This window comes from Pleurodeles waltl, chromosome 4_2 (assembly GCF_031143425.1).
Source record: "Pleurodeles waltl isolate 20211129_DDA chromosome 4_2, aPleWal1.hap1.20221129, whole genome shotgun sequence".
Classification (NCBI taxonomy): Eukaryota; Metazoa; Chordata; class Amphibia; order Caudata; family Salamandridae; genus Pleurodeles; species Pleurodeles waltl.
In genome coordinates this window covers 347,669,354-347,693,148 of record NC_090443.1, presented here as the reverse complement: position 1 = coordinate 347,693,148, position 23,795 = coordinate 347,669,354, and the positions used below count along the sequence as shown (strand labels likewise).

At 43.4% G+C, this 23,795-nt stretch overlaps 1 protein-coding gene across 3 annotated transcripts in view; it reads right to left on the bottom strand.

Moving 5' to 3' along the window:
* ABCA4 (ATP binding cassette subfamily A member 4) overlaps positions 1-23,795 on the bottom strand; it is a 1,046,570-nt gene that overhangs the window by 675,159 nt on the left and 347,616 nt on the right. For all 3 annotated transcript variants that reach the window (XM_069231419.1, XM_069231421.1, XM_069231420.1), the window contains one exon: positions 8,527-8,616. In XM_069231419.1, coding sequence (XP_069087520.1) covers positions 8,527-8,616 — 90 coding nt within the window. The remainder of the gene's footprint in view (positions 1-8,526; positions 8,617-23,795) is intronic.

Genomic DNA, 23,795 nt, shown 5'->3' with positions numbered 1-23,795 from the left:
GCCAATAGTTACTTTGATTTCAATTCTACATCGTGTGGCTCCACACAATATAGAAGCATTGTAGAACATTAAGATACATCCATGATATGGGTCCAGATGGAGCAAAGTTCAGAATGAGAAATAAAAATTTTACCAGCCCTATAATCAGGTGCTCCATTTTTTAGGTCACAGCCTACCAGACAGCATGGCTGTCTGATTTGCTCACAGCATCTTGGGGACATTCAGAAAACTGGCATAGGAAGGTATTCTGCCTGTTGCTTGCCATTGGCTTTGTGGTTTGTAACTCACATTTTCTTGTCTTCCATTGGCTGGCTTTATTAGTTTTAGGCTGTCCAGCTTGAGCTTGTACCTTCCTATGCCCAAACCTTATTTACAGTATCCTTTGAAGTGCTCACTGTAATTCTTGTTCTTATATCGTCACATTTGCTGTATATTTAAGGACCGAGGTCAAATGTCAGGCTCTGACTTCCAAGGGTGCTTGTTTCTTTCTCTGACTTCAAAGTGAGACGATTTATGTGACAATCTTGCTGGATACTGGGGGTAGGAAACTGTTTTTTTCTAGCTCATGACAATATTTTAAAAAACGATGTCAGTATTTCAGAATATATCGGAATTAGGAACACAAATGAAGCACATTTTTTGATATTTCTGGTGTGTTGGAAACAAATACTTTAATATGATCAAAACAAATCATTAGACTAGGTGATGCAATTTCCACACATTTTTGTCTGTGCACTGGATAGTTTTATTAGTAAACAGTATGTCCTTGCAAATGTAATGGTTATTTTAATTGAAAATGTGTTGTCTGTAAGGCAGTGTGCTACCACACCAAGAATATCCAACTCTATACCGCTACACTCTACTCTGCACCATTTCACACCATTGCACTCTAGTCTGCGCCAATCCACTTTACACCACTCCACGCCACTGCACTATGCACCCCTCCACTCTATGCCACTTCACGCTACACCTCTCTACACTGTACCACTCTACTCTATGCCAATGTACTCTCTGCCACTCTACTCTACACTGTTCTCTTAACCACTGCACTCTACTATGTACCACTCTTTCATTGCCACTGCTCTCTACATCCCTCCAGTCTAACCACACCAATCTACTCTGCACAAATCCACTCTACCCCGCTGTACTCTATGTCACTCTGCAAAATTGCACTCTACGCCACTGTACTCTATGTTTATACCATGCACTTTACTCTCTAACACTCTACTGTATGCCCCTGCACTCTACACCAATCCATTGTACACCACTGTAATCTACTCTGCACCGTTGCACTCTATGCCACTGCACTCTACACCATTGTACTCTACGCCATTACACTCCATGCCACTCTACGCAACTGCACTCTACCCTGCACCACTCCACTCTATGCCACTTCACTCTACTATGAAACAATCTACTCAACACCACTGCACTCTTTGCTGCTCTACTCCACTCTGCACCACTCAACTTTATCCCACGGCCCTCTATGCCACTCTACTCTTATCCACTGCACTCTATGCCAATGCACTCTACACAACTGCACTCTGTCACTGCACTCTACACCACTGCACTCTACTCTGCATCACTATACTCTTTGCCACTTCTCTCCACACCACTCTAATCCACTCTAGATCACTGCACTCTGCCAGTCTAATCTGAAACAATGCACTCTCTGCCACTAAACTCTATGCCACTCTACTCTGCACTACTCCACTCTATGCCACTGCACCCTATGCCAATGCACTCTATAGCACTACACCTTACACTGCACCACCCTATGCTACTCTATGCCACTCCAATGTATGCTACTTTACGCGACTCCTCACTATGCCACTCTTATACACAACTCTGTGACACTCCACTCTACAACACTCTACTCCAATCTTCAGCATTCCGCTCTACTCCACTCTGCACCAATCTCCTCTATGCCACTAACTTTTAGCCATGCTGAACAGCAGTCATGCTGGTGTACAACATGGCTAAAACACACTGGCAAAGCCAATAGTTCTAGCAAAGGCAAGACCTATTGGCTTTGCCAAAGCTTTTTAATACCCTGATTTCCAGTTTCAAGACAGAAATAACATGAGTAGGAAAATAGTGGACAAGGTGAAGAGGGGCTAGGGGGGGCCCTACAAGTGTATAGATGCTTATTACATTTCGTAAAATGCATAGGATTATAATTATAGTTAAGCTCGTTCGTTATCTCATTTGTGACATGTGGAAGCCTAGTTTGCAGCGCATACAGAGCCCCAGTTTACTTGGCAGAGCCGTCTATTTGTTAATGTATAACTTCAAAGGTTTTGAGTTTGCTAGCCCAGTGGCATGCCTAGAATGCCTAATTTCCTGATTAAATCAGATTCACATCTTCCTTCTAGAAGTCCACTTTTGTCTTCGGAGACAGAGGACTGGAAATGACTCTAAATCTATTTATATTTGCAACTTTATGAACGGCTGCAGCAAGTCTCTCCACTGCATGTTGATTCTTGAGTTTGGACCACGATATTGGTCGTGAAGGTTTAAATGACACAGAACACTAATATTACATTCAGACACATAAAATCGTAAGGAATGGACGGAGGAAGAAGAATCAGAGTAATGGCATTCCCGGTAAATAATAGAAGAATTATAAACTCACTACTTCCTCGTTTCAGGCCTTACGTCATGAGGCTATATCAAAGCAGACAGGACTGGCATCAATCACGCACCAAGCTAACCATCATGAATGACAAAGTCCAGTCAAAAAGAAGGAAGGAGCAATCTCAGAAGGTCAAGAAAGCGCCCAGGTCCAGTGCAAAAGCATATCAACAAGACTAGAAACCCAAAAAGCCGAGGGCAAAACTTCGTGCAAAAGGGAACACGTGCAAAAGAGGACATAGGCAGCAGCAAGAGTGCCAAAGAAGCCAAAGGGCACAGCAGTGACTTACTCTCCATTATGATGCAGGGTAAAGCCAGTAGTGACCAAAAGACACCAGTACGCAGAACCCTTCAGTAAAACAGGCACATCCCAGCTCAAGCAAAAACGAGAGCCAATGGAAGAGAATGTCACCAAACCCCACAAAAATGGGAAGGCAGGAACAATAACTCCAACTAAGCAGGCTCAGATCCAAGACACGAAACAAAGACTCTCAGAAGAAACTCAATTCCAGGCACCCTTTGGAAGGCCACAAGCCGGCACTTTATCACACCTGAAATAGGGCACAAGAACACATCGGAATGAGTAAGTTACCAACGAGGAATCCAAAAGCAGAGATAACATTCACCAGCAAGACAACAGAACAGCAAATCAGTGTCCAAACATAAAAAGTTAAGACACAGTCCAAAGAAAAAGTCACGTCATGGTAAACAAAAACAAAAACTCAAGAGGCCCTCAGGGGAAGTACACCTGGCACAAAGGCCATGACCTAGCTTGGCACTGAAAGAAATAAGCTGCGAAGACACAATACAAACACACTATACACCAAGACACACCTACCATCACCAGAACGGAGAAAAGTCCAGGCAAGTGCAGAATCTCCACAATACAAGGAAGATGGGCCAAGAAATACTGAATAATCTGAAGCAAGGAACTAAAAAGCCACATGCAACAGCAGACCCCAACAACAAGGCACATAACAGCTGGAATAATAGTCATAGGGAAGTCAAGCTCATATCCCATCCTAGAGCCCAGGAGTAGAACTACGAGAATTCAGATGCGACAGGCCCAACAAAAAGGGTATAACAACTAGAAGAAGCACTTTTACGCATACCATGCACTACGATTGAAGGGCCAACAGATAGCCAGGAACCCAGAACCCCAAACAAGTCACTGAAGGCAGAACAAGGAGGATCCATCAGATCATGTGTGGTGGAGCAACAGAGGGAATCTCCTTTTTCAGCAAGGACCAAGTAAGCAGCACAGACCTGGAAGGGCAGGACCGTTAAAGAAGGCACCAATAAACCTCTGATACTTCAGGAGCAGGGGGCAGCCCACAAAGGACACAAGTCAGAGCAACAGAGCCCTTTCAAAAGAACTTTAACATAGAAGATGAGGGTGTTGAAGGGCCTAGAAGAAAAAGGTTAAGACATGGCAGCCCACATCATCCAATGTACTCAGAAGCAAACAGCAAAATAAAAAGAAGGGAGGCCAATAAAAGTGAGAGCCTGTAAGGGCACATAAAGGGCAGAGACCCATACTCCAAGACCAGCAAAGGGCAAGGGCATGATGCGCAAGGGAACCAAGCATCAAATCAACAAAGGATACAGGCACCTGACTCTAAGAATGAGAACACCATCCTGCAGAACCACAGGGAAGAAGGAGAGAGACCTGGGCAACCCCCACACCTGAATCCCAGACAGTGCAATGTACGAAAGTTAAGTTCAGACAAGAAGGTTTTGACCACAAGGGCAGGGAATAACCTGGAGCAAAAAGCCTGTGAAGGTGAACACAAGACTAGCCATCTGACCAAGGGCAAGGGGATCACCCCCAAAAGGGTAAAGTGCCCTGCCCCAGACAAGGTCAACTTCCAACAAGAAGTACATAGAACTGCCCACCGCTAAGCCACAGACCAAATAAGCAGGAAGGGAGCAGAATCCACTACAAACAGAAGCTTCAGGCTTTCAATAAAACTAGGAAAGCCTGAGTGTCCCAACCCAGCCCCCACCCCTCCAGGCACAAGGAACCCAAGCAAAGAAAGCAGAGGTGCTAGCATGGTGTACAATTGATTACAAACCCTTCACAGGTAATACATAGTGATGGGGGAGAAGTAGAACAGATCATCCACAAAAGCCCAAGTCCATCCTCAACTGCAAGGGTGTGGGTGGGCTGAAGCCCAAACAAGAAAATAATCACTCTCAAGCAGTGAAGGGAAAAGCCAACCTCAGGCATATACATCAGGAGAAATGCAATCCACAAACACCAAGTCCAACAGGAAGCAAGTGTAGACCCTGACAGAAAGCCAGTCAGCACACCATGCCACACCAAGAGAGAAGCACTCAACTCCTGGGCCATAAAATGTCAAAACATAATGCACAGTGAACACCTCAATGGCAAACACCACCCAAAGAAAAAAAGGGAAGAAAAGGGCCACAATGGAAGGAGTAACCCCACTCAGAGAGGGATGTCTTATTCACAAAAATAGCCTGGAGGGCAAAGGAAGAAAAAGCGCACCTTAGGCATAGGATGCCAACCAAAGCCACATTGTCACAGTGTCCTTTCCTCGGGGTCTGCACGTCGCTGAACAAAAGACCCACTTTCCGGTGTCACCAACTCAGAAAGCTATTATAGCACAGAGTTATGATGAAGCCAGTCGGGGGGGAAGGGAATTAGGGTAGGGAACAGCAGGGAGAGAGATCTGAAAAGTAAAGGTTAGAACAAATATGCATTTACTCATTCATAGAAATGTAACACATCAATAGACTCCTGACTAAATGCGTCTCCGAGATATCAGATGGAGACCCCCTTTGAAATGATGGCAAAGCCCCTTCTTTGAAACACGGAACAAGAGTAAAGTACGACCTCAGAATCAAGAGATGGCAAGGACTTTGGACTATGATTATACTCAGTATATCAATCCTGTAACATCTATGCATTCACAACATAAACCTTTGATCATGACTTAGAAAATCTCAAAGAATTAAATATGCTTTTCACATCTTAAGCTTTTCAAAGAACAATGAAAACTGTGATTTGCTTATCTCCAGAAATACTTTCACATTCACAACAATAAAGGCCAAAATGTTTTTACTCCTTGAACTTGAAGTGCTTTACTTAATAATACCAGGAAGCGGTTTCACGTGTCTTGCCTTAAAGCGCTAGGCTCATTATGCTAAGGGGGCACTTTTACTCAAGTGGCCTGAATCACTTTGATTGTTGTGCCAAGAAAATTTACTCCTGTGAATCGAAGCGCTTTGATTGTCATGCCAAGAGAGCTTTAAACCTGTGGATTGAAGTGCTTGAATTGCCGTGCTAAGAGCGCTTTACATCTGTGAACTGAAGCGCTTGAATTATTGTGCCAAGAGCGCTTTACATCTGTGAACTGAAGTGCTTGAATTGTCGTGCCAAGAATGCTTTGCATCTGTGAACTGAAGCGCTTGAATTGCCGTGCCAAGAGCGCTTTACCTCTGTGAACTGAAGCGCTTGAATTGCCTTGCCAAGAGCGCTTTGCCTCTGTGAACTGAAGTGCTTGAATTGCCGTGCCAAGAGCGCTTTACATCTGTGAACTGAAGCGCTTGAATTGCCATGCCAACAGCGCTTTGCCTCTGTGAACTGAAGCGTTTGAATTGCCGTGCCAACAGCGCTTTACATCTGTGAACTGAAGCGATTGAATTGCCATGCCTAGAGCGCTTTACATCTGTGAATGAAAGTGCTTGAATTGCTGTGCCTAGAGCGCTTTACATCTGTGAACTGAAACACCTTTGATCGTTGCACCAAGGCCGATGTACTCTGGAAACTGAAAACGCTTTGCTCGTTGTGCTAAGGGGCGCTTTACCTTTGGAAATAACGACATCCTCCAAAATTGGATTCATCAAGGCCTTACCGATACGAGTACGACCTACTCGTTTTTATAAGCACCGTGGAAACAAGGATACTTCGGTTGGATGCCACTCTGCCATTCAGGAACTCTGCTCTTCTTCAGAGAAACCCCCATGAGGTCTGGCTGCATCGAAGTCTTCAAAATAGTGAGCAATGTGCTTGGGTGTAGCTGGGCTTTACAGGCCTGCCACACCCCAAGATGGCTGCTGCCTCTAAAAACATGGGACTTGTAGTCCCTTCATGGAATAGCACTGATAAGTGTATCTTGTCCACCAATGTCCTGAACCTGCAGCTCTATGAGCTTTGCCACAGGGCAGACGACGCTGATGGCCACCTTTGGAGCAAGAGGGGATGACAAACATCAGAACCAGTACCACACAGCCCAGCAGAGACAGGGATACACACAACCACTGGACAGGGAGGCAGGGGACTTAGCTGGCAAGATCCAAGGCCAGCAGGGAGCATGGTGTAAACTGAAGCTGGACACACACCAGGACAAATGAGGGGCTTTCAGCGTAGGGGCCACAGTACTGCACAAACCATAGGAATACCACATTCCCCAAACCCAGCAAGGAGCACTCAGGAGAGGGTCCCACTCCTCAATCACATGGTATATAAAGCTATTCAGAGGCACATAACATCGTCCGGCGGAAGAACCTCAACATCCAAAACCATAAGTCAGGGGTGAAAAGCAGGATCAAACTTCTTAAGAGCACCACAGAGCCCCCAACAAGCTAAGCAGATGAACCGGGTCACACAAACGCTAAAAGGAGGCACTGAGACAGAAAACATCCCACATGCCCCAGACACAGCACAGAAGAGAGTGGAAATCCCAAGCCCAGCCTTCACCCCAGAAAGAAAAAAAAAGGAAAGTGCTGCACTCCCCTTTCCTCTAGCGATGGGACTCCAACACCACTCAGTACACAGGTTCAAGCCAGCCCAAGCCCTGCAGGCAACACACACAGGAAAGGTCCACATCCAGCCTCTCTTGCCTGGGTGAGGATCGTCACTTTCAACACCACAGATGGTGCAGGGATTTTATATCTTACCTTTTTACACTTGTTTATCTTTTCGTTCCTCTCTTTTCTCATTACACTTAAGATTTTGGGCACACAGCAGACCCAGCTGCTTTCTTTCCCTTTAGCTCATATTGGTGTCTCATTTTGCTAAATTTACTTGTGCCCCAGAAAGGGTTTTAACATTTTATGCACAAAGGTCTAAATGACTGAATGCTAAATAAAAGTCTTAAAAAGTGTATGTCTCCATCACGCCTCAGCTGACAGCTACAAACCAGCAACAAGACCATCAGGGAGCACAGAGAGGGGAACGCGGACACCCAGCCTCACTAGCCTGGGTGAGATGGGTCAATTTCACCAACACAGCTCAAAGTGATATCAGGGAGCCAGGACAGGGCAGAATAAAGATCAGAACAACCAAGGACAACCAAGGACAAGCTCAGGGGGCTGAGTAAGACTACAGCTGAATAAGAGAAGAGACAGCAAAACAAGGCAACACCTCACAAGAGCCAAACCCAACCCTAACCTGGGAAGAGAAAGAGGGCACTACCCTGTCTTCCAGTGAAGGGGACCCCAACGCCTCACAGGAAACAAGTACACCCTGGTCTCAAGCCAAGCAGGGAGTACACACATGTAAAGGCCCACACCTAGCCCAGCTATTCTGGGGGCAGAGAAAACCACATCCATCAGAGCCCACAGGAACATCCAGGAATGCAACCACAACCCCAGCCCCAGTTTGGAAAGGGCAAGTCAGAGACAAGAACCATAACCACACAGCCCCAGACAAGCCCATCGGGGTGGCATGGGTCCTCTCAAAGTCAGCATAAAACAGGACGCGAATGAGGCTGTGAGTTAGGAAGTCAGCAAAGTCAGGAAAACAATCCTGAAAAGCCTCAGGACAAAATTTGTGTTCAATTAATTTACTAATCTTGCTTGAAGTCAAGTTAAAGCTTGGTCCTAAATACTGTTTTGATTCAATTTAGTTAACGCAACACTTACCTCTTGTAGTGATTCTGAGATGTTGGATAAGACGTTCCCCCAAAACTGTAGATCAATACCGGGGGACCTACTGTCAAGCACTGTGGGAAGCTAAAAGACAAAATAATAACAGAGACAGGCAGTTTTATCATCAATCTACACTTTCCATTCAATTCTCTTAAGCGAAAGACTACGATCATTGTGAAACCAAAATATCATAGGCGTTACTCAACAACAGATGTGAGTTTTAAATTTCACCCAGTCTATAAGCATCACCTGGGAAACTTGCTTTATTACATATTAGACTTTGATTTTTTATGTATTTTTTGTTCATTTAAGCTTAATATTTAACCATTAAAACTTTACAACATCAGCAAATTCAGTTTACAGTTCCAAGAAAGACATCAATGTATTTCAACATATCCAAAATAAAGAATCTGTCTCCATCATTAATTAAAGGGCATAAAATATACTATACCTTATAGATGTCTTATCTCATATGGGCAGAGGTCCAAGATACAGGCCTGACATTACCATTTGCAAGACCATACAGTCATAGAATGTATGGTATAATTTTCAATTCCTGTTTCGCAAAGCCAACACAATCTCTAGCCCTTGGAAACACATGCCCTAACTGCAGTATTTTCATTCAACAGGAGGTGCTCAGTGAGATAGCTTGAATTTAAGGGACCACACTGGAGATCTTTAGTATTAAACGTTCCTAGGGTCGCCTACCAGACAGAGCAAGCAGTCCGGTTGTGCAAGATCTATTGTGAACTTAGGAGGGGCTTACGCCCTCACACTGCTTACCATTGGTTAGTTTTATTGTCACTATCATTTGTTTGTTTCTTATTCAATGGATTGCCTTTCTATTCTTGTGTCTGTCCCACTGCTGGAACATACTCTCCTTACCACCCTTTGGCTGACTGGTATTCTTCCACTGCTCATTTTTAGGGAACTACATTTTTCTTTTTGGTTAAGCACTTCAAGAGAGAACTTGTGTTTTCCAGCTCTCACACTCTTGTACTTCTCCCTGTGCCAAATACTGCCCTGGGCCCCATGCTGCTCTCTCTTTTGCGTGCTACTTGCTCTCTTTTGTGTGCTTCTCCCCCAAAGTACTCCACACCCCATGCTCCATGATGCTCTCTCCCTCACGTGTTTCTCCCCTGCACTGTGTTGCTCTCTCCCTCCTGAGCAGCTCACTCTCACGTGCTTCTCTACCACCAAACTCCGACACACTCCCTGATCTTCTCTTCACTGTGTGCTTCTTCTGTCGTCCCCTTGCTGCACTCTCTCTCTAGTGAGCTGCTTTTACTTAACTCTCCCCATCAGCCCCCTCCACCAACTCCTCCATTGTAAACAGAACCCTATTGTTCTTTTTTATTTTTATTTTGCACTTTCATGATAAACAAATTACATATTTTCATTTACTGATCAAAGTCTTTACCGCTATCTTGGAGCAGTAACTCTAAAAAAGGAAAAGGACACCTGCACCATTCTATAAGTGTGCATATATGTCCACCGAATATGCGACAGGCAACAGGGGCCGCTTCATTGTGCCTGTCTTCTTTTTCATTACCTTTGCTGTGCATTTGCATTTTGCTTTTTGACGATTCTGCACAGTATCGGTAAACTGCATTGACAAAAGCTAAAGATGCATAGAGTGAGACCTATTGGCTTTGCCAATTATTTTTAGATTTGATTTGTGATGGTAGGCTTTGTGATATACAACCTAGACTGGTTTAGTACACAGCATTATGATGTCTACTTTTTTTCTTTTGGGATTGATTGTGTTTTTTCAGTAGAGATCCAACCTTGATCTGTGTTAGAATCGGCTATTGCTGCATTAAGCTGTAAAAAGCTCAGTCACTGCTTACTGAATTTGCTATAATGATGTTAACCACTATACAATCTCTTTTGTATGCCCATCTGTACATATGGCAATTTCGTTTTTGGAACAGCAAGACTTCCTATGAAACAACAAATAATGCCTTATTCCCCAAAAGCTCAGAATATGTGATGATTACCACATCAGATATTTCTGAGTACCTCAGGGTCAGACTTTTAATGTATGTTATTATTATCGTATCCACCAGGCAGGAGCGGCTCACAGCAAGGCAAAGGGGTGGGCGGCGTGTGGGGGGGTGGGTCAGGGGGAATTAAAATGAAATTCAAAGTAAAAAAAAAACCTACCTCGTCCGCCGCGCGTTACTCCTCTGTCCCTCGTCGAATGCAGGCACAGGCTCCCAGCCTGCCCTGCGGCCAATCCTGACTCTGCTCAAAGCAGCGTCAGGATTGGCTCGGAGCACCCAGCCAGGGTTGCTCACAGGCAGACTGGGAGCCTGTGCAGGCTCTCTCCAGCCCAGCAACTGTGTTGCTGGGCTGGAGGGAGCCTACAGCGCATGTGTGTTTGGCGGGCCCGAGACAGCCAGCCAAACACACATGCACGTTGAGGAGGAGTTCTGAGCATTCCCCCTCACTGCTCGTCAACCCAGTGGCCCGCCCTTTTTTCCAAACAATGATAATAAACACAGTTTATTATCGTTGTTTTGTAAAAGTTTTGCAGCTGTTGCTGCTGGCGGGGGGGGTGACGATCCTCCGCCCTCATGGAGGAGCCGCCCCTGCCACCAGGGCCTACTGATAATTAGACTGATGCCCAGAGCACTCGTTCGACTTGATTCCCAGCTCCAGCCCTATACGTTTTTAGGTCTAGTTACAGGGGAGTAACACGGGTTCCTGCAGCACCTGCATTGCAGAGGGTGACCCCAGGGGCGTAACAAAGTCCTCCACAGCCCCCACAGTGCTGGGGGGACGAGCTCCAGGAGGCCTCCTCAGCACAGCACCCAGGCCTGAGAGCTCAGAAGTGAGTGCGGGGAGAGGCTCTGTGTTCTTTGCAGGGGAGCCCCCTCCAGTTTCGTAATGCCACAGGGTAACCCCAACACTTCAGGGGCCCGAGCCCAGGCCCCCATTGCATCCAAGGAGAATGAATGTCTGTGAGATGTGGAGGACTCAGGGCCCCTCATCACATTTTGCCGGGGTGGGCAGCATCGTTTTGTGTTACTCTACCGTCTAGTAGTGACTTCAGGCAGGCTCCTGGAGTAACTTCAAAATTGAATGACATTCTGGAAATCAAAGAGAAACCCCAAGACAAGGAAAGTAACTAACTGCATGCGCCCCATAAGATGGAATTAGTGCTCAAGTGAGAAGTCTCTAATTTGGCAATTAAAAGTACACAGGACACTGCCCAAAGTATAAAGTGCATTTTGCTTATGCTAAGTCTCAGCCTGCCAAAGCAGGGGATAGCCAAAATAAACATCTTAATACTTATAAGTTTCTATCAGCAAACCATGTTCTGGCATAAGAACTCTTGCTTGAAAAACACACCGTTTTTCCTTGTTCTTTGTTAGTGAGATGGTTATTGCATAATTGTTCAAAATTTCTAAAACGTGTTGCAATCGACTGGGGTGATCACAAATAAACAAGTCGTCTGTTCAGAAGGGAAGAGGACATGGTGAGAAAAGGGTGTGTCCATATTGCAGTAACCTGAATCTAAAAAACACAAATTATGGACATAGAAGGGTCAAACACACACCCATGCCTAACGTTGATATTAAAAAATGGAAACAGAAAGAGGCAGTTATGCCATAAAACCGAATTGGAACACACAACCAAACATACACATTTCTTATTTTGCTGTAGAGCATTTTTGACAATGTATCTACATTCTTCTGACAACACATTTGGCAAAAGTCAGAAACGGAAAGATTTTGTTGTTATAGTCATAGGCCAAGTGCGTCTTCTGAACGAGAGATCCCCAGTCACAGATCTGGTTTTAATCCATTGGTTTTTTGGACGCCATGCCTTTCCTGTTCGGACCCAGCCATATGCAAATCAGTCTTAACCCTGCTCCCCATGGGAACAGTCCAGCCCGCAAAGAGGATCTCAATCCAGCAGCATAGTTTCACAATGCAGTTGAATGATGCAGCTGAATGATGCTTGGGCCAGAAACAGTCGCTATGGCGGAGGAGAATCGCCCCCGCCAGAAACAACCACTTCAAATCCTTTCACAAGGAAAGGATACTAAACCATGTTTATTATCCTTTGCTTGTGAAAGGGGCGGGGAATTGGGAGTGACGAGCAGAGGGGACTGCAGTGTGCACTCCCCTCAGAGCCCATGTGTTTTTGGCTGGCCGTCTCGGGCCGGCCAAACACACATGCGCACAGGGCTCTCTCCAGCCCAAGCACAGAGTTGCTGGGCTGGAGAGAGCCTGCACAGGCTCCCAGTCTGCCTGGGAGCGCCCTGGCTGGGCGTTCCAAGCCAATCCTGACGCTGCTCTGAGCAGCGTCAGGATTGGCTGCAAGGAGGCTGGGAACCTCTGCCTGCCTACAGCCAGCAGGGGAGAGGAGCGGAACGGGGCGTGGCGGCAAAAAGGTAAGTGCTTGTTTATTTTATTAAATTTTAGACCACCTTGCAATCTCTACCCCCACCCCACATGCCACCCCGCCCCCAGTAATCCTGCGAACCGCAACTGGAAACAACTCCTGAATGGCTTGTGCTGTAGTTTGCAGCAAATTAATCAGTGAAAATGTGCAGAGTGTAGAGCATAATTCCACATGTGCCCCGTCACAAACTCAGGGATGAATGAGCCTCCCCTCATAGGAACAATCCAGGAGCAGCCTTTTCATCCTAGTCATTGAACAGTGCAACACAAATTATGGCTCAAGGTGGGTTTTAAAGTCCTACTACCAGTCCAGGAGATGTAATTTGACAATGGTGGCTCCAGATTAACGGAGCTGGGGAGGTGGATGGGCTATGTAAACTGGTATCATTGCATCATGTGTGTTTTGTGGGTTCATTAACAAGTGGAGACAGATTTCTCAAAGCCTGCTTGGAAAACACCACCCCAGAAAGTAAGTCAAGCATAAATCCCATCAAGCATGAAAATGGTAATCTGATTTCACTAGGATTTTAACCGCATAGTAGGTTTTTAAGACAGGCATCATTTCATGGGACATTAAAGTGGCATTGAACATCTTTTCACTCTCGCTAAACTCTGTATGGCATTTCAAGACATTGCATCACTTGACCTTTGACCCTCATTGAAGCACAACAAAATGACTAACCTCATACCTCAGAAAATCTAAGGAGGTGATTAAACAGTACACAAGCCCGCATTCCCCTGTCTACATCAGCAAGACCACTTGACCCAACAGGCCATCCCGGGCATGCAGTTCTCAGCCTTACCCCAATAACCCCCACACCACACCCTGCAGTCCTCCTCTATCCTCTATACCTCTTATGTGGAAAGGATGAAGAGGAGCTCTGGAGACCTTAGCTGTATCTCAGCGAAAATGGGGCAAAGCTACCAGTGGTACAGCTGGTGCAATGGCAACAGGATCCAGAGGTTGAAGCGCCCTATCATTTCTGCAGCCACAGAGACATTCAGAAACTATAGCAAACTTGGGGCCATATGAACAAAGCTTTTTTGGAGGTCGCAAACAGCACAATTCGCAGAACCAGACTGTTTGTGACTGCAAAAAGGCATTTTAAATGTATAAAATCCAAATTGCGATTCAATATCTTGTTACCCAATTGCAATTTGGGTTTGCGATTCAGTAATTGGAAGGAGCATGTTTACGGTGTCCTTTCTAAATACCGATTCACAGTGGTACGTATTAATGTTTTGTGACCAAAATACGTGTGCAAAACATACATTTTTCTACAGATTACTGAAAGGTAGTGGTAACCATTCGCAATTGGGAAGGGGTTCCCATGGGACCCCATCTCTGTTCAGAACTAAAAAAAAACTATTTTGCCTACTCTTAAAAAACATAGTTTAATTTTTCTTTTGAGACATATCCCCATTTTACTTTCAGGAAAACAGGCTGCATTTCAAAGGAAAAGTTTTTGCTTGCATTAAAAAATGATCACAGACATGGTGGTCTGCTGACCTCAGGAGGCCACCATTCTTGTTATTGCTGTGATTCCTAGTGGGCCACAAATTGTGACCTACCTCATTAATATTCATAAGGAAGGTCGATTTGCGACCCTACTAGTAATCTCTATTTTAAAATGAATTGTATAGTACCTTAGGAATTGCGATTTCCAAATTGTGATTTTGTAAAAATTGCAATTTTGAAGTCACTATTCCGAATTCTTCCTGACCCGGGGTTTCTTTCTCCTGTATATGTGTTTGGGAAGATTTAAGGGGGTGGGTTTGGATTCTGCATTTGTCTGAAGCAGCAAACGTTACAAAACAGCTCTTAATGTGAGTTCTGCTGCATGAGCGTTTGTCATACTCACACGTTGGCACCGTGAGTCACACAATATCCGCTCACTTCACATGGTCTCCCGGTGAAGAGCCAATCTCACACTGTATGTTACCAGATTGGGCAATTTCCCACACAAATGAGCTAAAAAAAATCTTATTTGTGTGGGAAAAAGCACACTTTTTGGTCTGCTGCCCGCCTTATGGAGGCACGCAATGCCAAAAATAAGGCCGGGTGGGTCCCTGTCTCAGGGTAAGGGCTGCAGCTGAGCACTTCCAATGGCAGAGCGAGTTATGGCTTGTGAATACATTTGCCGGTCCATCCTTGGCCATGCAGAAGGCTCACGTGTCGAGTCGGGCCAATGATCTGAGTCCTCCCCAAGTTCGCCCGCCCCAGCATAGCACGCAGAGTGCCTCTAGTCAGTCAGAGACTGACAGGAGAAACAAGCAGCAGCATGTCATGTGCTCCAGCAGAGCTCTGCACAGGTCTCACTGACTGATTCAGTGACAGTGGTATAAATAAGTGATTAAAAAGTATTTTAAAACGTGAAAAATGTTGGGGGGCGTAGTTTGGCGCGTGGCAAGATGGCAGCTCCTTTTTGAGCTCCGGAGAGCCCGCCAAAAGTCCCAGTGATAAATGGATGGTGTAGGAGTTCACCAACACCCGAAAATGAGAGTTTCACACCTATAAGTGGCAAGGAGTTAATCTGAACCGCTCCAGTGCCTTCGCCGATCTTTTGGACTGCATCTACTCTACATGCTCGACACTACCCAGAGCTAACCAAGATGACGGACCCATATCGTACACTGCGTTTGTGCCGACAAAGAGGGAAGGAAACGTGAGAATTTCAACCACACACAACCTCCACAAGTTTAATGTACAGACTCTGCGAAGACTTTAGCGGGAAATATCCGATGCACGCTGTGCAGTGAGGTATGGCTGTTTATTAAATAAAAAACGAAGCTTGAGTGAGAACCAGTGCCTTCCGAGGCTGATCGTAGTGCCGGACTAGCTCAAGTCGTCTCAGCCACTCCCAAAGAGCTACAGGCTGTCCTCCCACCCCTATGATTTATTGTTTGCGGGGCGGCATACCACAACCTCCTGCTGTGAACATCATGCGAGTGCGATGCAAGGTCCATAACGCACATCTAATAATCTAACTAATTGCACAGTAACAACTATCAGTCAGCAGACACGTTTATTAAGGGTACCTTCTATGCTCCTACTACAGGTTAATCCCTAGCTCAACCCCACATATCTCTGGACCAGTACTATTCACATGTGTAATTTGAAAGGAGTGTAACGTGTGAGGCATCGCGGTGTGGGTGCTCAGACATTTTGCATCACACAGAGCAACATGGCGGAATCCAAAGAGTCTGCCACTAAGGAGAGATAACCCAAAACTGCACTCAAACGAATGAAGAACTCACCGCCCACTCTAGAGTCACCAGTAAAGGAGAAACCAGATACCTTCTCTACCCTTGATGCAATTCTATGCAAATTGAACACTATGCATGATATGGCCCAAAGCACCAAGACTAATACTGATCTACTCCAAGTGGAAGTAGCAGCAATATGAGGTGACCTTAAAGCTCTGAAAATAAGAGTCACTGCCACAGATTTCAGGATAAGCAGAGCTGGAGGCTATAACAATGAACATCCCGAAAGTTTTCCAAGTTAGAAAAGGTGGTTGCGACTCTGAAATCCCAAATAACGGAACAGGAAGATCGAAATAGAAGAAGCAACCTCTGAATCTTTGGTCTCCCAGAAGGAATCGAATCAAACTATAAATCAGCCACAGGCTTTTTCTCATGGAATCTAGCTGACCTCCAATTAGACTTTGACAAAGACTTCAAGATCAAGAGGGCACACAGGGTCCCCACCTACAAACCAAATAAACAAACTGCACCAAGAGCCATGATTTTCAAACCATTCAGACACCAACCCATGGAACAAATCCTGGAACAGATGAGGAAAATTAAAGTGTTAATGTGACAAACTCAGAAAATATCCATCTCTCAAGACTATGCAAAAGAAATTGTGATTCGTCAAAAGGTCTTCTTGGCTTAAGGAAGAGACTTACGATGATGGGAATCTCCTTCGCCTTCAATGGTCCATCCAAGTTCTGTATTATATACAAAGGTCATGCAAAAATATTCTTGGACCTTGCGGAGCTAACAATGTTTCTAGATAATAAATCTGAGTGGCAGATGGAAGCTGAACCCTCTAGCTCAAGGGTCTTCAAACTGGGGGGCAGGCCCCCTTAGGGGGGCCTCAAGTGATCCCAGGGGGGGCGTCAGGCTCTGGCCAAAAGAAGCATTACACAGATAACAGTGTTTTGTTTTAAGCAGAAACATGTTACTGCACTAATAAAAAGGTAACATTACTTAAATGCAATGTTTGAAGACGTCTAGACATATTTAAACATTGCCATCGTTATGAAATAATTGGGAAAATTCTGAGGGGGGCCCAATGATTTTAATTTTTCAACTGGGGGGGCACGGCATTCAAAAGTTTGGAGTCCACTGCTCTAAATCTTTATCATCAAATTATACTCCACCCTGATCATCTTACACAGACGGCTACAACATGCGATTTTTGTCATATCCTTTTTGCTGTTGCTATTTCTGGACAATATATTTAGTGGAAACGCATTACTTTGGGCTTTCCCAATGTTATCCAATTGTTACTTCACCTACTCAGGGTAAATGCGCCACCTATGCCCTACGGTCAAGAGACTGGTTCCTCAAACACCTTAGTAGTTGGACTCATTTCTCTCACTATATGTTAGTTTAAGCCTTAACACCACAACTGTATTATGTTGTTAAACAATAAGGTTGATAAAGTATATCTAAATACTGTTAGGCAGGACACCGTTATTGTGCTCTAACATGTATTTCTAGGATGATGCGGGCAAGCTCTAGAAAGTAATATCTAGGCTCCTTTTCATTATTTTGAATGTTGATTCTTAAACATATACAAACACTCACAACCCTGCGGGAAATCGCCACTAGTTTAAACCATATTCTTCCCTATTGGACCTTCATATTACGCACACTGCCATATACTCGTCCAAGTGCTTGATATGGGCACTAGTGGCAGGCCTGGCCGTGCTCCTACCCGTTGTGTGTGCTTCCCCCACTTTTGATATTTGTCTTAACAGACCTCCCCTGGCAGGAAGGAACACCACTTCAAGCCTCCTAACACCAATTACTTACTGCCCATTCACTTGTGGATGTCCCCTATACCCCATACCTCTACTTACCTTTCTCTCGTCCTCACAATGGTATTACATTTGTATGCTGATTATGGATTGGTCTTCATTATTTGCCCAGATTCTAACATGAAGTGGTTGTCAATCAATAACATATTTCCATATGTCATCCATTAATATAGTATCTTTAAACACTAATTAGTTGAACCATCCAGTGAAAAGAACAAAAATTTTAGAATACTGTAAAGAATTAGCAGGTGATATTATACTCCTACAGGAAACAAAGATAGGTTATAGGGAAGCCCTTTCTATGAGGAGATGGTGGGTGTCCGAGGTACTATGCACTGAAGTGGCAGAGAAGAAAAATGGGGCACTCACAATCATCTCTAAGAGTTCTGGATTGTCGGTCATCTCATCGGAACATGATGATAATGGGAGATGGCTATTTACTAGGGTAACCAAGAGCACCCAGGAAATATACATAATGAACATTTATGCACCGAACACTGATGACAAGAAACTAACTGATATCCCACCAAACTCCAAGCTGATTGTTGGCAGAGATCTTAATCTCCCAATGGACCCTGTCCTAGATCGCAACTCTGCCGCTCAGTTTAGAATCCCCAAATCTCACAAATACATGACAAAACTCTGCCAAATACACAGATTCAAAGACGTATGGAGAATTAATAATCCGACCAGCAATTACTTTATGTTTTTCTCCTAACCCCACTCCAGCTTTTTACCTATTGATTACCTCTTAGTATCAGACTCTCTTCTTCAGTACACCACATCCTCAAAAATTCACCCAATTTTAGTGTCCGACTGTGCTGCAGTTTCTATGACCATTCTCCTAGCACTAACTAAGTGAAATAATAGAATCTGCGCATGAATGAAGAAATTCTTGACAATTCCGAAGATATAGAGGCCCTAAATAAGGAGATTGACTTATTCTTCAGAGAAAATAGTCACTCGGTCTCCTCCCTGGTAATGTTGTGGGATGCATTCAAATGCGCAAAGAGAGGACAAATAATCAAATGCATGTCCACCAAAAATTACCAGATCAAAAAATCACTCCAACAGTTTGCCTCAGAAATTAAAGCTAAGGAAACCACCTTTAGACAAACAAGGAATAATGTGACTCTAAGTGAGATCAAACAACTGAAACACAAATATAACACTATCATTAGTAAACAAGCCTATCTCTGGGTCCACGCGCACATATCGAGATTTTAGAAGTTTTTAGAAACTTCTATGCTAAACTCTATATCCCACAAATTCAATGTCCAAAATCTGAATGTGAAACATTTCTCCGACATCTTCTCCATCAAAAAATTAAAGGGAGTCAGAAAAAACCCAACTTATCAAGCCTATTGACTCTACTGAAATTGCAAATGTGATTAGATATATTAAATCAGGCAAAGCACCATGTCCGGACGGGTTCGCTATTTCTTTTTACAAAATGTTTCAGACTCAGAAACACACAAAATTATTTTGTACACCATGGGAAGGTGTTGGGAACCGCTGCCAAAGCGACAATTGTAGTAATCCCAAAAGAGGACAAGGACCACACAGACCCAAACAATTGTAGACCCATTTCCTTACTCAATATGGAAGCAAAAATATTTGAGAAAATCCCAGCAAAATGGATTGAATCTCTCATCCCAAAACCCATACATAACTCCCAAACATGTTTCGTAATAGGTAAAATGGCAAGAGATAACATCTGTACCTTCTGCCTCGCCATAAATAAGTCATAATGGCAAATCTACCAGCAGCTGCAATAGCGCTTGATGCTGAGAAAGCTTTCGACAAGGTCTACTGCCGTTCCTACACGCTACCCTTGAGGCCCTTGACTTAGGTGAATCTTTTATTAACATGATAATGGCCCTAACATGGAATCTGCCACATATTTCATGGCATGAGACAGGGCTGCCTCCTATCTCCGTTATTATTTGTGTTAGCAATAGATCACTTGCTCCTACTAATTGAATAATCACCAGAGATTGCGGGATTCAAATTCAGCAATGGCACCTATTTAACCTCAGCATATGCTGATGACATACCTATTTACTCGGAAGATATAGAGAATGCAATCCTGGCATTAATCAATATAATATCAGACTTCTCTAAAGTCACTGGTTATACACTTAACAAAGATAAGACCGAGGTTTTCCCTCTTAATTTGTTACGTTTTGCTTCACACTTGGGTAATTTAGGCCTCAAGTGGCAACCTAAACAACTTAAATATCTAGGTATCTGGTTTGCTAAAGACATCCTAGGCACACTCCAAATACATGAAGAGAAAATTGTCAACAAGGTGAAAAACCTTTTTGACGTCTGGTCACCCAAACATATAGCCTGGTGGGGTAGACTTCAGACTCTGAAAATGATTACCACCCCAGTCATTAACTGCACTACCTCTATGTTACCACTGCAACTCTCCCACTCCTTTTTTTCATAAGATAGATAATCAAACATCTGCCTTTCTGTGGAAGGGGAGGCGGGCTAGAATCTCATTTAAGGCCTTAAGAATGGACTCTCACGAAGGAGGGTGGAGATTTCCAAACTGGAACTTATTTCAAATGGCTTTCCTGGCATCACAGGGTAGTATTTGGCTACTTGATGATCTACCTGAACCCCCGTGATGGCTTGAAATTGAAAAGTCTATATGCTCACCCTTCCCACCTGCCACATATTTATCCATGAAAAAGTTCAGACCTCCTATATCGCAAGATATTTGTTGATACTGCTTTCGCTATTAAAATAATAGACACACAATCACAAACTCCATTGCACAGATCTTTAATGGCTTCTCTTTGGCACAACCCCATCATAAAACTGGACACTACAGGTGAACTACACTGCTCATGGGCCTCAAAAAACATCCATGTTACTTGTGACCTATATGATGACAACAGAGAACCTATGTCCTCTGCTTTTGTGGCTGCGAAACACAAGCTCCCCTGATTGACTTTTGGAGCTGTGTAAGAATTAAAGCTAAACTCTCTAAACTAGACTGGGCTACAAATGCAATCATATGCCAACGACTAACACCATGGCACTACTCAGGACATATCTGCTCCAAGATATACAAAGCTCTCCTGTCACCTACATCACGGGACAGGTCACCTCTTATTTCTAAATGGTCTAAACGTCTAGGAGGGTCAGATTTAATACAGATTTCTGAGGAGAACTGGAATAATATTGGCAAATATGCCCTTTGAAATAAAATTGCCTCTTCCCTGCATTTCCTACACTGGACTCCCACTAGACTGCACAAGCTGGGTCTCAGAGAAAACAACAAATGTTGGAACTGTGAAACTGCTCCGGAATCCCACGAACATATGTTTTTCCAATGTCCCCAACTAGCTTCCTATTGGTCATACATCTTCAACCAAATCAATAGCATGTTTGAGACATCAATTACCCTAAATGCCCCACTAATCATACTGGGCCCTTGGAGTATCTCAACTAGACCCAATCTTGATGAGAGCGACCAGGCCTTATTGGATCTCCTTCTAACTATTGCAATTAAGGTTATATCAGCAGATTGGAAATCCCTCAAACATGTTTCCCCTCACACATGGTGGGCATGGGTAACATATCTAGGAGGAGCTAATAAGCTATTTGAATCGCCCTCATGCTTTCAAAAGACACCGAATAATATATGGTGAACTTTAGACCACTTTATGGAAAAATAAGAAAATCCCACGTAGTGCATTTCTCACTGCTTCAATACAACCACACTTCATTAGGACTGCCACACTAGTCATACCTAGTTACATCTATATGCCATCGCCCTCCCCCTTTTTTACCCCTTCTCCTCTCCCTTCCTTCCCTTTCCCAAGTTGATATCATCTCCTGTTTGACTAGTGGATACACATTCTTCCATTTAATAGCCAATCTAAAACATGTACGATTACAAACGTTATCAATGGCTGCTCTACTTTGACCTATATGGATATGTGAACTACCCTTATGTCAACCTTGTTAGCTCTCTGGATAATTTATACAATATATTTACATAGATAAAGTGTGTTTCACATGATAGTATCCATCTAAGCGTATCGCCTGGTCTCTATGTTACTTAATTGTTGTCTTTTTGCCTAAATATACCAATAAAAATGATTTGAACACAAAACAAACGTGAAAAATGTTCATCTAAATTGGGCTACTTTATTTAAATGTACATAATCCTTATACAATGCCCTCGAGCCGTGGAGCATTCTTAGAAAACGTACACACTGACTGTCGGAACTGAACATGCTTTAAACTGAAGAAATCTGTTTGTAAACTGTCACAGGTTTGAAAGATGTTAGCAGATTGAAGCCTGGTTGACATATACTGCACTGTGCCCCGGTGCTTAAATGCTTCATTTTGCACCGTGTTATATGGAAGGTGCATAACAGGTGGGGGCTAATCCCCAGCAGCAAGTTATGCACATACATTACTTTTCAAAACTGTCTTTTTTAAGTGCAACTTTTACAGAAGACGAAGTTGGGTGTTGTTGTCCAGTTCGTTATCTAAATTCTGAAATGCAACTCTTTTACATCCTTTTCTATATTTAATTAGTCTTACACCCGCAATTATGTTTGAAAACACATTGTCTACAACTAGGCAATGTTTGTAATCCACCATTCAACCTATTTATGTTCAGTTGTACAATTGTTATTTTGGCACTTATATGTGTTTGGCCTTTTTCTAAGTTTCTAAATAGAAACCTTTTCTCAGCAGACTGTTGAGGGAGAGTAGCCAGAACATTTTTTATGTGGTCTGGCTAAACTCTGATCGTAGCCACAATTGCAATTACCACAATTGTTTTTACAATGTGGTAATTACAACGCATCCGTCATTACAAGAATGCACTTACAACAAAAGTTTTTTAACACGAAAATGCCTTTACCATGCATGCCTTTACCACAAACTTTTTGTGGTAAAGGCACGATTGCTAAAGTCATATGCATGCTAGAAAATAAAATGGTAAGTATAATCCCTACATATATTTAAGTATATAGTTAAACATATATATTGTATATATATTATGTATATATTTGTGGATATATTTATACACATATTATATATTTGCATATATATATATATATATATATATATATGTATATATATATATATATATATATATATATATATATATACACACACACACACATATATATATATATATATATATACACACACACACATTGCCACCCACAAACCCTACCCACCCTAAACCCCAATAATCACCTTACCACTCTAAATCCCATATCAACCTAAAAATGATCATACCACCCCAAAACCCATACCCACCCTAAACCAAAAAAATCCAGTTTTCACCCTTAAACCCATACCCCCCTAAAACCTAATAATACCCTTACCAACCAAAAACCCATAACCATCCCAAAAACTTAAAAATACCCTTACTATCCTAAATCCCATACCCACCCTAAAACCTAATATAAATGGCCTTACCACCCCAAAAACCATACCTACTCTAAAACTTAAAAATACCTTAACCACCCTAAAACCCATACCCACCCTAAAAACCCAATATATATATATCTTACCTACTGGCGGTGGCCAGTAGGTACTTATAGTTGGGACCATCCATGGTTCCATGGAAAAGGCGTTTTTTGACTTGCCTATATCTTTGGCACCGTTTGACAAATCTTCACAAAAAATTTCCCCAAAAAAGTGGCCCGGTGATTCTTGGTGCACATCGAAAATTTTGGGGTGATCCATTAAGCGGGGGTGAGAAAAAGAGGGCTCAAAAAATGTTAAAATGTCTACAGCCCGAACCGTTGGA